Here is a 17,080-nt window from a genome sequence, read left to right on the forward strand (position 1 = left end):
AGGGACAGGGTTAATACTTCCCCAAAGTCCACTGTAACCACAAGTCATTTTGCTTGCTGTCTTTTTTTAGAACATATATTCACTCTTGTAAAAATTCTTTTACGTCATTACAGAGTATTGAGAAGAGTTCCCTGTGCTATACAGTAGGTCCTTATTAGTTATCTATTTTATATATAGTAGTATGCATATGTCAATCCCAATCTCCTAATTTCCTCCCCTCTTTCCCCTGGTAACCATAAGTTTGTGTTCTACGTCTGTGACTCTATTTCAGTACTGTAGATAAGTTCATTTGTACCATTTTTTTAGATTCCACATATAAGCGATATGATATCTTTCTCTGTCTGACTTACTTCACTCAGTGTGACAATCCATGTTGCTGCAAATGACATTATTTCGTTCTTTTTTATGGCTGAGTAATATTCCATTGTATATATGTACCACATCTTCTTTATCCATTCATCTGTCGATGGACATTTAGGTTGCTTCTGTGTTTTGGCTACTGTAAATAGTGCTGCAGTGAACACTGTGGTGCAAGTATCTTTTCAAATTGTGCTTGCTGTCTCTTTTGCTTCATATTCTATCTTTATTTCTCTGTCTCCATCTGTACGTGTGTGCACAAGCTTTGTCACTGAAAACTGTGGGGCCTCAAAATGCTAGCAGTAAATTCCAGGATCCCAAACAACAATTTCAAAAAACTGAAGACTTCTGGAGAATGTGAGAATCAGGAGAAGAGGCCCTGATACTTTATGACAAAATTCTCTAATAATGGAATAGGCCACGAGCCCTTGAGCTCTTGTGACTTTGAAAAGAGTTAATCTTTTATAATGGTGATCAACTCTTTAAAGCCATCCAGGTCTGACCAGGGAGGAGAATGCATGCCTTTTTACAGGGCTTCCTGGCTAGTTTTCACTCTGGGGCCTTCTTGTTCCAGACTTACTCCCAGGAAGCAGCTACTCCATGCCTTCTTGAGTGGGGGGATCTCTTCTCTTCCGTGGTTAGTGCTCTCTGCAAACACCTCCAAGGGACTTCACTAACTTGGGGCTGCCCCCCACCCCAATCAGGGATGTGCTTAAAACACAAAGAGCTTTCATAAAATTGTAGGAAAATCATTTCGTTTCTTCAGGTATCTGCTTGTATTGTGATATATACACTTGGCCTTTGGGATTTTCTATTCCCTACTTCAGTTCTTTGGTTTGACGGCAGAGTTATAATATTTATGCTCTTTTGATCTCAATTAACAAATTGATTTGGCTGCTCGACGATGGAGAACATACTGTTCATTCTGTTTTCCATTCAGAAGCTTGGAAGACAGATGTTCCGACTTTCTGTAGGATGCCTGGTGATTTTATTTCTTGCTTTGTCTCTCTGTTCTCTGCTCATCTGGCTCTCCCGATCTCCCTTCTCCTCTCCCTTTCCCTCTTTCTTCCTCCTTCTCTTCCTCTCTCTCCTTGGCCCAACTAGCTATAAATCAGAGATCTTAGCGAAGCAGATCTGTCATAGAAATAATGCAGAGTTTGGGATAAATAAGAGTTTATCCCTCATCATTTGGAAGCAATGCTTGTGCCCTGAGCCACTATGTAGGGGGTGGCTCTATCCTGAGGTCACTGTGCCGTGAGGATCTCAAGCCTCTCAAGGGTTGACCCTCCGGTCAGCAGTCCTGGTACGAGCCCTCCCAGCCCCAGCGCCAGAAGAGTGAGCATATGAGGGTCCCAATGATCCCAGGCCTCGGTTGTTGAGTAACTTCCAGCTTTCGTGTCTTCCCAACCACAGCCCTAGGTATTGTGGAACAAAGGTGAACTGGCCCCATTGTGCCCTTTCCAAATTCCTGACCCGTGGAATCCATGATCCTAATAAAATGGTGGTGCACGACTATATTTAAAATAGATAACCAACAAGGACCTACTGTACAGCACAGGGAACTGGGCTCAGTATTCTGCAATAACCTAAATGGGAAAAGAATCTGAAAAAGAAAGGACACTTGTATGGGTATAACTGAATCACTTTGCTGTACACCTGTAACTAACACATCATTGAATCAACTCTACTCCAAAACAAAATAAAAATTAAAAAAAAAATGGTCATTTATTTTACTCCACTAAGTCTGGGGTGGTTGGGTACATAGCGATAGTTGACTGGAATCAAAATTTGGAAGCAGCGAGGTGCTACTGGAACACAATACTAAAACAGTTGACACTGGCTTTGGGAAGTGGGTGGCAGCTGGAAGAGCCTTGAGGAGCCTGCTGGTGGAATCACGATGGGCTTTAAGGAGGTAGTCACAAGGGCCTGAAGGGAAGCAAGGAAAATATTACTTCAAGCTTGAGGAAAGGGGACCCTTGATACAAAGTGGCAGGAAATTTGACAACACTGTTGACTATGGGAAGGTAGAAAACGTCCCGAACAAATTCAATGATCTACATAAGGATTTCTAGACAGGACACTGGAAATGCCATCTGGCTGCTTCTTGCTGTCTATGAAAACATGTGAGAGGAGAGAGATGATCTTAATACAGAACGGTTCAGCTTTCAGGCAAAATTTAGAGGAAATATAAAGCAGCCGGCACTTGCTGGGTTTGAAAATAAAACTGTTTCTTATTCCCAGCTTCTCCAGATGGCAAATGATTCTCAAATTGGGAAACGGTTTCAGGGCAATGATCAAGTCCAGAGCGGGACTGTAAAATCCTCTGTCAAAACCTCGGAAAGATCTAAGGCAGTGTTGCATAGAAACTTCCAGGCAGATTAAAGATCTCCAGGGCATGCCTTTCTCTATTAAACAATGGGGCTCTTAAGAGTCTTAGGGACCTTGTCCCACAGTAGCTCATAAGGAGCCCCAGGTACAGGACAGCTCATCTTGCAGAGGTTTGTGGGTGTGGTTTTAGTGGATTATAAACTGATGCACAGTTAAGTCCACCAAGATTTCAAAGGAATTGTATCAGGTTGGACTGAAAGGGACAGAGACATTACAAAATGTGCAGAGGCTTTTGGACCCCCAACCTTTGATGGGCAGGAAGCAGACCAAGAAGGCTACTTAGTTTCAAACACAGATGGCCCTTGACTATTAGGTGCCTCCCATTTCCCATCTCTTGGAATGGGGAGTGTCTAGTGGGGTATCCCATCCCTGTGTCACCATTGTATGTTGGGTATGTGGGGCAGATAACTTGTCCTTTTAAGGACCTGAGTTTCACAGGTCTTCAGATTGAAGGAACTCTAGTTGAGGAACTGCATCTAAACTGACTTACATGATGAGATCCTGGACCACAACCCTGAACCTGATGACATCAGGGGATGAGACTTTGGGGCATCTTGGGTGGGGGTGAGTATATTTTGAATGTCAGAGTAAGGAAAATAATTTTTGACGAAGGGGTAGACTGTGGAGGGTTTAAAACTTGTTCATAAATCCTTTGACATTCCTCCCATTGAGAGATGGGGGTCTCTGTTCCCTCCCCTTGAATCTGGGCTGATCATAGTACTTGCTTCTAACCAATAAAATGCAAAGAGGTGATGCTGTGTGACTTCCGAGGTTAGGTCATAAAAAGGGGGTGCAGCTTCTGCCTTGTTCACTGGGACGCTCATGCTCTGAGCCCTAAGCCCCCGTAAGAAGCCTGATTACCCTGCGGCCACCATGCCATAAGGAAGCCAAGAATCTCCGAAAGGGCTCATAAGGCTCTCCAGTCAGTAGCCCCGGTCTTCAAGTCCTCCCAGCCCACGTAGGTGTCAGTCATCTGAGTGAATGAGCCTTCAGATGATTCCAGCTCTCAGCCCTTGAGTCACCCCCCAACCTTCCAGTCTCCTCAGCTGAGGCCCCAGATATTGCAGAGCAGAGACAAGCTATCTGCTTTGCCCTTTCTGAATTCCTGACCTAAAAGAACCCATGACTGGGCTTCCCTGGTGGCGCAGTGGTTGAGAGTCCGCCTGCCGATGCAGGGGACGCGGGTTCGTGCCCTGGTCCGGGAAGATCCCACATGCCGCAGAGCGGATGGGCCCGTGAGCCATGGCCGCTGAGCCTGTGCGTCCGGAGCCTGTGCTCTGCAACGGGAGAGGCCACAACAGTGAGAGGCCCGCGTACCGCAAAAAAAAAAAAAACAACAAAAAAAGAACCTATGACCATAATAAAAAGGAGGTGGCTGTAAGTTTGGGGTAAACTGTTATGCAGCAATAGTGACCAGAAAATAGAGAAATCCTAATTTTGTAAATGTGTCATGGAAAGAATGCATAGTGCAGGATAACTAAGAGTTTATGCCTTTACAAACAAAAACCACTTTCAAGAAAACATTTAAAAAAAATTTTACCATGTTGAAAGAACATGTAAGAACACACTCTTTTTCAGAACTATTTTCCAGCTTCATTAAACATTATAAAATTATTCTTTTACTTTCTTAAGGATTCAGAGTTGTCATGGTGAACAGTAATTAGTAAAGGTGCTTTAAAACAGATGCATCTTCAGGGCTACTGGCGTTCCTATGACCATACCCCCCGGACCACATGTTCCAAAAATCATGCCTGTGTGTGTAAAGCACATGACATTCTAATGGTGAAACAGACCCTTTTCTACAAAATGCATGCCATGAGCAGTAACAAGAAAATTGTCTGAAAGCCAGTTCAATCAACTTTAGGCACAAGCACTTAGTTGTAAGCCTAGTACTATTACTGATCAATATTATTCAGGTCAATGAAAATCACTGTAATCAACTGACAAAAGGGCTAAGTTTCTACTATTTATCGATAAGGCCTTTCAACCCTTGATTTTAACAGCTTCATGAAAGCAACTCAGAAAAACTCTTCAATAAACTCCCAGTATCAACCCATCTAACTGCACTGAATAAATGACATCTCCATATTCAACTCCAATTTCTTCCAAATAGTCCTCATCCTGACAGGGATTAAGGGCACCATCAAGAAGAACATTTACAACCTAGATAACGTTCGCATCACAAATGAATTTTGTACTTTACGATACAAATTCCTTTAGAGAGAGTTACCCAGGAATCTGGGCCTGCCATAGCCTCCTTTCTTAATTTAAACGTTTGAGTCATTTTTCCCTTTTGGTGCAAGTACCTCATTTGTGGCGCGCAAGTTTGACTTTTTCATATTTAGATTAAGTGTGTCAAATTCCTTACTAGAAAGGGGGTTAGAACCTGCCAGTTCGTGGGTATCAGCCACATGGCTAATTGTTTTCTTTTCGCTAAAAATCTCAGACAGGCCTATTGGAGGTCTCTCTCCTAGATTATTGGCAGTTTGAGTTCCAGGGTTTGTCTCGCAGCTCGGTATTCAGTAGTTTCTTGAAAAATTGAACTTTAATTCCAAAAAGACTGCTCTGAGGAGACAGCTCAAGAAATCACTCCAACAAGTTTTTAATACCAAGCCATCTAGTAGAACGAAACTAAATCTCCTCAGAGCCCTCCTGTACTTTCAGTTTTCATACATTGCAACCATCAGTATGCCTGCCTGCGAGGGACGGACTACCTTTTAATTACTGCTGCAGATTTATCGCCGTGGGCTGGGGACCAGATCATCGGATTCATCACAAGGGTGTATGAAGCAAGATGAATGGCCCAAGAGGGCCCTTCTTTAGAAAGAGCATGCAACATTCAGTACACAAACTCCATCACGTCTATTCTGACTATGCAAAAGTTGTAAAATTTCTCCACGTATATTCTCTTTATCCCCTATGGTTCATTTAGGCCAACGTTCTCAACCCCGGCTGCATGGTAGAATCAGTGGGGCTACTCTGATTTAGTTGGTCTTGGATGGGGCTGGGCATCTATAGTTTTTAGAACCTCCCCAAGTGATTCTAATCACACATGACCATTGATTTAGGTAAAACCATTACATAAGTTCATCTTAGACAGTCAAATTATCATTTTACAGAGCTAATTGTTTTACTAATCAAGTTTTATATGATTTTGAATTTATTTTCTTTTCTCTCTTAAAATACCAACTTAAGTTACTTTCCTTATTGGTCTTTTCATTGAATTTTTTTTTAACCTTACAAATTAATGATCCTCTCAATGCGGAGATTATTCCCTCAAAATTTTAGGTTTCCTTTCCTTATGTTTGTCAGCAAGTGGAATCCATGTAGACTAGTTTTGCTCTATTTTAGGGATGAAGAGTGACTTTTGATCACATCCTGGCCATTCTGGGTATTATGTTATGAGACCCTGGATTTAATGTAAATCTTTTACTCTGTCAGGCTTCTGCTAAAAAGGGACCAGTAGGGGAAGGAGGCACCGATGCTTTACTGCAGGGTGGGAGTCCAGGCCCCACGTGAGCTCCCCAATACCACCCTGCTGGGGAGTATGAGAGGCACCTTAGAGCCACCAGGAGCAGGTGGAAAGCTAGCCCCTCCCCTGGCCTCCCCTGACTCTATGGAGAGGGGAAGGGGCACCACCCTTTCCCTGGGTGGGGGGGTGCAAGTCCAGGCTCCCTTTGGGCCTCTTTGATGCCACCCCAGTGGGGACGGGGAAGGGTACCTCTTCACTTCGGGCAAGGGTAGAGGTCCAGGCTTTCCATGAGGCCTTTGCTGATGGAAGTTAGGGGGGCCTGCAAACCTCCTAGGTGTTTTTCCAGAGAATGTCTGTTGTCAAATAGGCTGCCCACTTTCTGGTCCTTTGGCAAGAGAGAGCAAGCTTTTCTTGTCTGTGTCCATCTGGATAGGGGACTTCTCCAGCAATGCCGTCTGGGATGTACAGAGACAAAAAGAAATCCCAAGGAGCTCACTGCCATGTTGCTTTTCAAGTCTTAAGGTCCAGAGCTCGTTCACTTTCTCTCCACCTTTCAGAGTCTTCTTAACGTTTGTTTTATAAGATGATGTCCAGGGTTTTTAGCTGTATTTAGTGAGGAGGATAGGGAGAAACACATCTATTCTATCTTGTCCAGAACTGGAAGTTCCAACTCTCTGTTCTAGACCACGCACGCAGATGCATTAGAAAGCGTGGCTTTCTCTTTAGTGAGCTCATGGTGCAGCTGGGCAGCCAAGAGGCATATATTGCAGGAGTGGACAATGTGGGCCTAGCGGGAGAGGGGGCTGCAAGCTTCCCTCTCCTTAAGATACTGGTAATTCTCAAATGTGAACGTCAGCTTAGACACTTCTTGCAGTGCCAGATGGGTATTTGGCCCGTCTGGGGAAAACTCAGACAGGGGTCCCATGGAGGGCCCATGGGGACCACATATTTGACTTAACCAAGATGAAACTCATTACCCTGCCTTAACCACTGTGTTCCTTGGGGCCCTGTTTCAATTCAGCACCACCAGTGGCACCGTGTCCCAAGCCCCAAAGCGTATTTACTGGATGGTAGTTATTTCACCAGCCACTTCCCAGTTCGTCCAAACTTGGTAACGTTGTCAGGATTAGCTTCCTAAACGACCAACCTCTGCAGGCCTCTTAAAATCTGTCGCTCTGCGTTGCCAAAAGCAGTCATTCACAAATCCCTTTAAGAATCTCAAAAAAGCCCCAGGTACTCTGTACAGAAAAGTGCACAAGTGTTTGTATATACTTATGACTCCCTGAAACTCTTCCTTGTCTGAGAAACCATGTCCACCCTTCCTCCACACTCTCTCAGCAATTCATGCTGCTCTGTTGTAGCGCGTGAGGAGTTGTCCTGCGGTGATGTCTGTATCTGTTTGCCTCACCCACTAAACAATAAGCAGAGGCAGTCTCTTCCCTCTTTCTTTCTAGCACCTAGCACAGGGCTGCAGTGCCGCAGCAGGCAGCAGATGATCACAATTTATTGCATGTGTGGAGGACAAAAAGTGAAAGGTATAGATGAGGTCGAAGGGCACTCTGCTCAGGAAACTCCGATGGTTCCCACGTGTTCCTCTTTATCAAAGCCCTACCCTTCATCGTAGCCTTAAAAGCCCTGTTCTCCTGGTAATTTCCCCTTTCTCTCCTCACCCTCTCTGGATGCTCTTATCCACACTCACGGTTTAAGCTACCACCCACTCGTGGCTTCCAAATCTGTCTCTATTCTGGATTGTTCTCTAGACAGTTAATCGTCTAGCGGGCCTCTCCATTTTTCCTCAGACTCCTCAAATGAAATTCATTTAGGACTGAATTTATTTCCACCCTCTCCTACCACATCTCTGCTTCCCCCCCCACCACATTTCCCATCTTGGTGAGTAACCATCACCGCCTACCCAAGTTGTTCAAGAAAGAAACCTATGAGTCTAGACCCTTTCCTCTCGATGCCCAAGGCCTTCTACCACTTAAATAGATCTTGAATCCAGATCCCCTGACCCCGTTAAATATCCTTGCTTGAGTTTAGGCCCTTGTAATTTCCTTTTTTTTAAAATATATATTTTAAAGTTTATTTATTATATTTTTATTTATTATTTTTGGCTGCGTTGGGTCTTCGCTGCTGTGCGTGCGCTTTCTCTAGCTGCGGCGAGTGGGGGCGACTCTTCGTTGCAGTGTGCGGGCCTCTCATCGCGGTGGCCTCTCCTGCTGCGGAGCACGGGCTCCAATCGCGCAGGCTTCAGTAGTTGTGGCTTGAGGGCTCAGTAGTTGTGGCTCGCAGGCTTCAGAGCACAGGCTCAGTAGTTGTGGCGCACGGGCTGAGTTGCTCCGCGGCATGTGGGATATTCCCGGACCGGGGCTCGAACCCGTGTCCCCTGCATTGGCAGGCAGATTCTCAACCACTGTGCCACCAGGGAAGCCCAGGCCCTTGTAATTTCTTAACAGGATTATAGCAGCAGCCTCTGAACTGCTTTCCCTGTCACCAGTCCTGACCCCTCCAGTGCATTCATCAATACCCATTTATTAAGCACCTACTATATGGCCACAGCCCTTCTCTCATGGAGTCTGTATTTTAATAGGGAGTAGGGGGAGCCAGAGCGTAAACAACTGTATAAGGTGACAGTGGTGACAGGGTCTATGAAGAGGAATATAGTAGCAGTACAAAGGTGTAGAGAGGGATAGGATGGATGCTTCTAGACAACCCGTTGGAAGTTATTCTGGGCAGAGAGCTGAATGAAGTGAGGGAGCCAGGCAGTTATCTGGGAGGAGAACACTCCAGGCAGAAGGACAAGCAAGAGGACAGAATAAACAGTGAGGATGCTGAGGGCTGACTTTATCCCACCCCTCTGCTGTCCACAGGCACTGGGACTGCCGGTCTGCAAGGGGTTTAAGAGCTGATAATTACTGAACATTTTACTATGTGACAAGGACTATGCTAAGGACTTCACATGCATTACTTCAGACTTGTTTACATGCATCTCATTTCAGGCCTCAACACTCCACTGGGGTGGGTGCTATTGTTAAAATGGGGCATAAATGCAACGACTACCCACGTGCTTCCACATATCCTAAGGCCTGTGTTTGCCAGACATGGCCCACCAGGATGTGACTCTTCTTTTGTCCTTTACCATTTACAGCGTAATAGTCTTTAAGTGCAACATGAGATCTTTTTACAATTCAACAGGCTTCGTGAAATGGTAAGGGATGGAGGAGAAGGGGCGTAAGGGCAGACACGGGAGGAGGCTTCCTATGCAGCAAAGTGACTGTCCCGTGCACAGAAGCCAAAGAAGTAAGCTAGCAACGTCAGGAGAAGGGATCCTGAACCTGTCCACTCTACCTACCCTGCCTGATGCATCTCCATCCCCGACACGTTGTAAAGACGTCTTTATTTAGATATAATTCCAATAAAATAAAATCTTTTTTTCGGTCTGTTATGTCAGAAAATCAGATTCCCCCTGTAGTGCATTAGAACTTTGCTATAATAATTCAGTGTAAAGAACGTTTGCTCTGAACCTCAACCAGTAACAAAGAACTAAGCTCATTTATTTAATACCTAAGAGTTCAGGACCAGTGCAGGACTGCCTCCCAGTGATGTGGGGAGGATCAAGTGAGACAGTGTATGGTGACGTCCATCACAAGGGATGAAAGTCAGCAAACAGAAGGTGATTATCTCTACTACTCTTGTTGAAGGAAGATCTGCCGATGAGACCGTCTGCAAACATGAAACCATAGTCAGTACCTTCAAGAAGATTTAATTTTTGATACAGATCACAGGATCCCAAGGCTTTCCAGAAAACACACACACTCTCTCCCTGTCACACTCCCATGGATGTGTGCATGTGCCCGTGTGCTTGCACGCACACGCAAACACACACACACACACACACACACACACAGAGGTGAGAAAAATCTAATGGCAGAACTGAATCTGGGGGCAAGTCCAACTTTCAACAGATGATTCCAAGAAATAGCTAGAACGACAAAAGTGAATAAATTTGGTTAACAGAATAGTTAGATCAGTGGATCGCCTCCCTGGTTGCACACTAGGGAGCTTTAAAACATGCCGGTGCCTACCCACAGAGACTCAATTTCATTGGTCTGGGATGTGGCCTGGGTATCAGAATTTTTAAAAAACTCCCCAAGCTATTCCAATGTGCGGCCAAGGTTGAGAACCCCCGAGTTAGAAGCTACAAACGTTTTTGATTTGGGCTTGAAAAGTGGAAACTAAATGAAATCAAATTCAAATCTCCTAAGTATCAGGTTAGCAGTGAAAGCACCATATTTTTTTCTGGCCTGAGACTATGGTACCTTTTCCTACATGTTTATTCTTGGAAAAGACAGGATTGCAATTAAGAGAGAAACAGCTGTGCAAATGGAAGTACAATGTGGCAGCTCTATTCCAAGTGCTGTTTTTTTTTCTCCAAAGGAAATGAAGCAAAAGTTTTCCTTTTCCTTTTTCTTTTTGTACCCTAATGCACCACACCTTGAGAGTCCTTGACAGGTAGAACAGGGCTGGTACACAAGCTCTTGTCTTGATTATGTCATTTCCTGCGGGATCCCCAAGGCCTACAAGTCACTTATCCTCAAAAGGTTACGATGAAATATTTTAGGAAGCAATTAATATTGTAAGAAAGACCTAAATAAACAAGGAGAATGGGGGGAGAGAAAAAAAGAGAGAGCATCACACTCAACTAAGCCAGAAGATGCTTAGCATTATGGCTCACTAGGGCTTTTGGGCTCTGGTGTCTGAAAATCTGTACTGAAATCCTACACTAGTGACCAATACCTCTGGGAATTGTAACGGTTAGAGACGACTGCTTATGGTAAACGGTACTAAGCAAATCCAGTTATAATGTCGAAAGTCAGGGCTTTGGGGCAGGAGGTAAACTCCATTTTCATCAGTCCTGTACTTGGAAACTCAAGTGATTCATTGATATTGATACTTAACTTCCTGCACAGAATTCTTATAAAGATGGAGACACAGTATGTTCAAATCTCCTAATAGGTGGCGCAGTGGTTAAGAATCCGCCTGCCAATGCAGGGGACACGGGTTCGAGCCCTGGTCCAGGAAGATCCCACATCCTATATGCCGCAAAGCAACTAAGCCCGTGCGCCACATCTACTGAGCCTGCGCTCTAGAGCCCGAGAGCCACAACTACTGAAGCCCGTGCGCCTAGAGCCTGTGCTCCGCAACAAGAGAAGCCACCGCAATGAGAAGCCTGCGCACCGCAACGAAGAGTAGCTGCCTGTGCGCAGCAACAAAGACCCAACACAGCCAAAAATAAATTAATTAATTAATTTATAAGAGAAAAAAATCTCCTAATGAATGCCTGACACTGGGCATGCGACTAATGTTAGTTCTATTTCTTTCCTCTTCTTAAAATAGGATCTGAGTTGTATGCGTTATTCATCATAAAATGGGAGGCGGTGATAGGAGGTTACCATCAGGGTTGCGATTCTGAGGGCTCCAGGGTCTAACGGAAGCCAGGTGCCACTGCCTGTGAGCTTTGTGACCTTGGGCCATTACTTTACCTTGCTGAGCGACAGTTTCCCCTGGAGAGGAAGGTACAGTCATCTGTACCTATACAGCTGCCGCAGGCCTGTGTCGGGCGGGCTGGTTTGCTTCTCTGCCTCTCCCGCAGGCCTGTGGGCAGACTGAGTGACAGACTATTCCACTGCTAGTGCCTGGCAAATGCACAGCACGTAGTAGGTGTTCAAAAAGGCTGACTGCGGAAAAGAGAGCTCTCATAAGACAGTTGTGTAAAAGGAAACCCATTACTGCAAGGTTAGTGACGTCTGTTTCTGCAAATGCACAGATCTTTTATGTGCACGCCTCCATTCAGGGCTTTGTTTTAAAAGGATCTTGTTTCTAGCAATCTGACCTCTGGATAACTGAGGTGGTGTCATACTAATTTTCCTATGCTTTATTTTTAAAAAGGCTTTGTGTTTCTTTAAAGAGATAGCTTTTCAAAGGAGTCATGCATTGGTTCTAATGACTGTTGCTTTCAGACCCCGCTTTGATGCATCTTTTACATTTGCAATTGAATTTCCACGCACAGTACTAATCAAAATGGACGCTACCTCCTGTCCCAAAGCACTGACTTTTGACACTGTAAGTCAGTTTGCTCATTCAGTATGGTTTAGCATTAAGTGGTGGTCTCTAACCGGTACAACAAAAGGCATTTACTTCCAAACACATGTCAGGAAAACAATCAATTTCAGGTTAGCTCTGAAATTCTGACTCTTTTCTCTTATTTAAAAAAAAATGAGATAACACGGCTAGGTGTCACATTTCTTAGAAGTATTTTAAAACCATGTGGCTCACTCAAATCCAATCATAAAATAATGGAGTGCTAAAAGAAATTACAAGGACAGTGGACCATTTCACTGGCACAGCATCAGAGCAAGAAAAGATTCCCTCACATCTTTATCTTTTAAAATCCTTCTTTAATATAGACATTGCTTTTTTTCTAAGAACGGAGGTTTCCAAATACCCAATATTGCTAAGCAATGCTCTTTGTTGTAACAGGCAAAAATATAAACGTTTGCACAAGATATTCAAAATAATACAGCTTGCAGGAACTGCCGAGAATTAATTAGGAAGGTAGTAAGCTTGCTACCCAAATAAATAAATTAACCCGAGTGCACTCAGTGTCTGACATTAAGGGGTTATATACTTTCCATTAAAGAGGACTAATAAATATAGTTTAAAGGCTCGAGGGAGGAGTGAGAGAGGAGAAGGCTGGCGCGCACCAGCTCAGGCGGTGCCAGACGTCAGCTGACTGCCTCCATTGAGATTACCATGGAAACACCTTCTCCTGGGACAATGCCACGAGGGCAGGGTGCTTTAGCAATGGTGATGGGGAGCAAAGCCAGCAGGCGGATGGATTTTTAGCAGGATTCAGCCTTGTAACATATTACAAGGACAATCTATCTTCCAAATGAAACAGTATCTTTCTAGCCAGTCAGTGTCAGATAGAGTAATAAAGCACGATGCCTGGCAGAATTGCAATCCATTTACCTCTGCAAAACAGTCGCACCCTTTCAGATAATCGTCTCTCTTCTCCTGCCCGCCCCGCTTGCTTCGTATTCTCCATAGAACTAAAGGAGGTATTTGTGTAAATTAATTGGCTGCTTCCTTAGCCATCAAGCCCATACTGATAAAAAGGGACTATATCAAATAGCATTCAAGGGCAGATTCAAGTATTTTTCAGACCAACCCATCAACTGTGGGCAAAACCAACACAGTTCCCCCAACAAAAGGGTGAGAGGAGCTCCAGCTGAGGTCAGGTTAAATGTTTCAGTTTATGCGGTCTCCCTCGAAACCGGCGAACAGATTTCATGTTTACGCAAATTAAACTCAGTCTTGGCAATCAGCTCCCTGAGCGCCGGCTGGGGAGAGGCCATGCCCACAGGAACTCGAAGGGCAGGGGCAGCACTGCATTGATTCGAGCAATGTGCCACGGCCATGGGGTGCAATTTTCCCCACTGATTGATAGCGATCTCTAGGGTGACACACGGAGTTAAAGAGGTTGTGGCCAGAGTTTTGCACACAGCGTGGCTACTTGTATGGGCTGCTTCTTGCCTTTGTTCTCTGCGCCAAGCTGCAGCTACCACGAGCCTCCCTGCTTTGCGAAACATTTGGATTCGGATCCCACTGCCCCTGACCCTGTATAAACTTTAAACTTTCTTGACTACTGTTTTGGAATTAATGCTTTATTTCGATATTACCATTTACAAATATAGTGTCGAGAGTGACTCAAGGGGGATGACACTAATTTGACAATAACACCGATTCCTAACCTAACTAACTATGCAGCATTTGTCCCTAGAAAGTCACTCTGTAGTTAATAAAGGGGTCACCTGTAACTTGAGGGTTTCGTCCTCAGATTGCTGTGTACAGTTAGTTGACCATGCCATTTGTGAGGGTATTCTCAAAAACCTTTCACGGTTTCCCATTTTTATCTTTCCTGTGAAGAGTGACTGGAACCATGGCTAAATGATAAATTGATTGAAGAATTTTTGCTAATGGAAGGGAAAAACAAGGTCTCAAATTTATCTTTTAATTATATTTTGCTTAGGCTTATGTCAAGATCAGTCATTAGCTCCTGAACACAAACCAACTGACCACAGAGAGGGGAGAGATGATTCCTGTAACTAAAGATTGACTGAGACCCCAGTGTGGGCTGGGTTATATAATTTAGGGTAATAGAAAAATACGTGAGGGCTTCCCTGGTGGCGCAGTGGTTGAGAGTCCACCTGGGTTCGTGCCCCAGTCCGGGAGGATCCCACGTGCCGTGGAGCAGCTGGGCCCGTGAGCCATGGCCACCGAGCCTGTGTGTCCGGAGCCTGTGTTCCACAACGGGAGAGGCCATAACAGTGAGAGGCCCGCGTACCGCACCAAAAAAAAAAAAAAAAGAAGAAAAAAAGAAAAATACGTGATACCACTGCACACCTGTTAGAATGGCTAAAATTAAAAAAAAAGAAACTGGTAATAGCAGATGCTGGTGAGGATAAGAAGCAACAGAACTCTCGATCGTTGCTGGCGGGACTGCAGAAATGATAGTCACTTTGGAAGACAGTTTGGCAGTTCTTATAAAGCCAAATTTGGCCTTATCACAGGAGCTAAAAACTGCACTTGAAGGTATTTACCCAAATGATTTGAAAACTCACGTCCATACGAAAACGTGCATGTGAATGTTTCTAGCAGCTGTATTCATAATTGCCCAAAACTGGAAGCAACCAAGACGTTTCAATAGGCAAATGGATAAACAAACTACGGCACATCCATACAATGGACTATTATTCAGCAATAAAAAGAATAAGCTATCAGGTCACAAAAAGGCATATAAAAGCCTTAAATATTTACTGCTAACTGAAAGAAGCCAGAATGAAAACGCTACGTACTGTATGATTCCAACTACATGATATTCTAGAAAAGGCACCACTATAGAGACAGTAAAATGATCAGTGGTTGCCACAGGTTTGGGGAAGAGAGAGAATAGTTGTAGAAACACATAAGAAGTATCCAGGTTTTCCTCCCTGGCTGCCTGAGGATCAACCACCATTAGGAATGACACAGTAACTATCTAGACCAGGAAGTTCACGACCAACCAACTATGGAAACAAATGGTCACGGATGTCCTTCATCCTGGAAAGGCAACAGTATCTAAGAAATTTGGGAAAGACCAGACAAAATGTACAAGACTACACTAGGTGTCATCTTTGTGTTTGGATTCGGAACCATTTCGGTGGTGGTAAGATAAATGGCTTTGGTGTGATTTACGATTCCTCGGATGATGCAAAAAAAATAAAGCCATACACAGACTTGCAAGACATGGCCTGTAAGAGAAGAAAAAGACTTCAAGAAAACAGTGAAAGGAACACAAGAACAGAATGAACAAAGTCAGGGGAACTGTAAAGGTCACTGATGGTGCTGACAGAAAGAAGGAGTAAAGATTATGCAGTGACTTTATCTGCTGTAACTGTGCAGATTTTAAATCAGAGGATTCATAAACTGTGAAAACTTAAAAAAAAAGAACTATCAAACAGCAAAGCAGTGGAAGAATTTTGCTATAAAAAGAGACTGGGAAAAGAAACTGAAAATAACAGGTATTGTTACTGATGGGCAACTTATTAATAGGTAAATACCTGATGGCAATATTTATCTTAGTTTTTTATGCTAAATTCTAATTGTTCACAGGAAAACATGGGATCTGTTCCACAAGCAGTTAGAAATTTAGGCTACAGTGAGGGCAACATAATAATAGCTTGGCTACAATGAAACATTTTCCAAAGGTGATCCACAAGGCAGAGTTTGCTGTACGTGTGCCTTCTTTGTTGAGATGCAAGGTATAATCTGAAGTATGTGGAAGTGTACTATTGAAACAAAATTAACACCTCCTGATTTAACTTCCAGTTTATAGGAAATACAGGGACTAGGAGAGTAAGTTACATGAACCATGAGGAAACAATCAGACAAATCCAGACGAGATCAGTGCTGGACTCTTTAAAAACTCAATGTCAGACTTGAGGATATGGGGAGGGGGAAGGGTAAGCTGTGACAAAGTGGCACGGACATATATACACTACCAAACGTAAAATAGATAGCTAGTGGGAAGCAGCTGCATAGCACAGGGAGATCAGCTCGGTGCTTTGTGACCACCTAGAGGGGTGGGATAGGGAGGGTGAGAGGGAGGGAGATGCAAGAGGGAAGAGATGTGGGGATAGATGTATATGTATAACTGATTCACTTTGTTATAGAGCAGAAACTAACACACCATTGTAAAGCAATTATACTCCAATAAAGATGTTTAAAAAATACATAAATAAATAGGGTTTCCCTGGTGGCACAGTGGTTGAGAGTCCGCCTGCCGATGCAGGGGACACGGGTTCGTGCCCCGGTCCGGGAAGATCCCACATGCCGCGGAGCGGCTGGGCCCGTGAGCCATGGCCGCTGAGGCTGTGCGTCCGGAGCCTGTGCTCCCCAACGGGAGAGGCCATAACAGTGAGAGGCCTGCGTACCGCAAAATAAATAAATAAATAAATAAATAAATAAATAAATAAAAGTACTGTCCCTTAAAAAAACCCAAAAAACAACTCAACATCATACATACCAAGTGTTAGTGAGGATGTGGAGAAACCAGAAGTCTCATACTGAAGGGAATGTAAAATGGAGCCTCCACTTTGGAAAACAGTTTGCTAGTTTCTTACAAAGTTAAACAAATGCCATATGGAATAATTCCATTCATGCATAGCCACCCACGAGAAATGAAAACACGCGGCCGTGTAAAGTCTTGTATGAGAACATACGTAGCAGCCCAATGTCCATCAGCTGGTGAACAGAGAAATG

At 44.1% G+C, this 17,080-nt stretch overlaps 1 protein-coding gene and 1 pseudogene across 6 annotated transcripts in view; one reads left to right on the forward strand and one right to left on the reverse strand.

Moving 5' to 3' along the window:
• Positions 1 to 17,080, reverse strand: part of MYO1D (myosin ID) — a 348,947-nt gene that overhangs the window by 115,176 nt on the left and 216,691 nt on the right. The window contains exons 21-22 of one of the 6 annotated variants that reach the window (XM_060133824.1): positions 9,782 to 9,940; positions 2,266 to 2,283 (exon numbers count right to left, since the gene is read on the reverse strand). The exons of 4 other annotated variants lie outside the window; for them this stretch is intronic. In XM_060133824.1, coding sequence (XP_059989807.1) covers positions 9,782 to 9,940 — 159 coding nt within the window. In that variant the 3' untranslated portion in view covers positions 2,266 to 2,283. One more of the 6 variants, XM_060133825.1, reaches the window with a different exon arrangement.
• Positions 14,788 to 15,684, forward strand: LOC132511420 (small ribosomal subunit protein eS24-like; annotated as a pseudogene).

The sequence above is a fragment of the Lagenorhynchus albirostris genome, chromosome 20 (genome assembly GCF_949774975.1).
Source record: "Lagenorhynchus albirostris chromosome 20, mLagAlb1.1, whole genome shotgun sequence".
NCBI lineage: Eukaryota > Metazoa > Chordata > Mammalia > Artiodactyla > Delphinidae > Lagenorhynchus > Lagenorhynchus albirostris.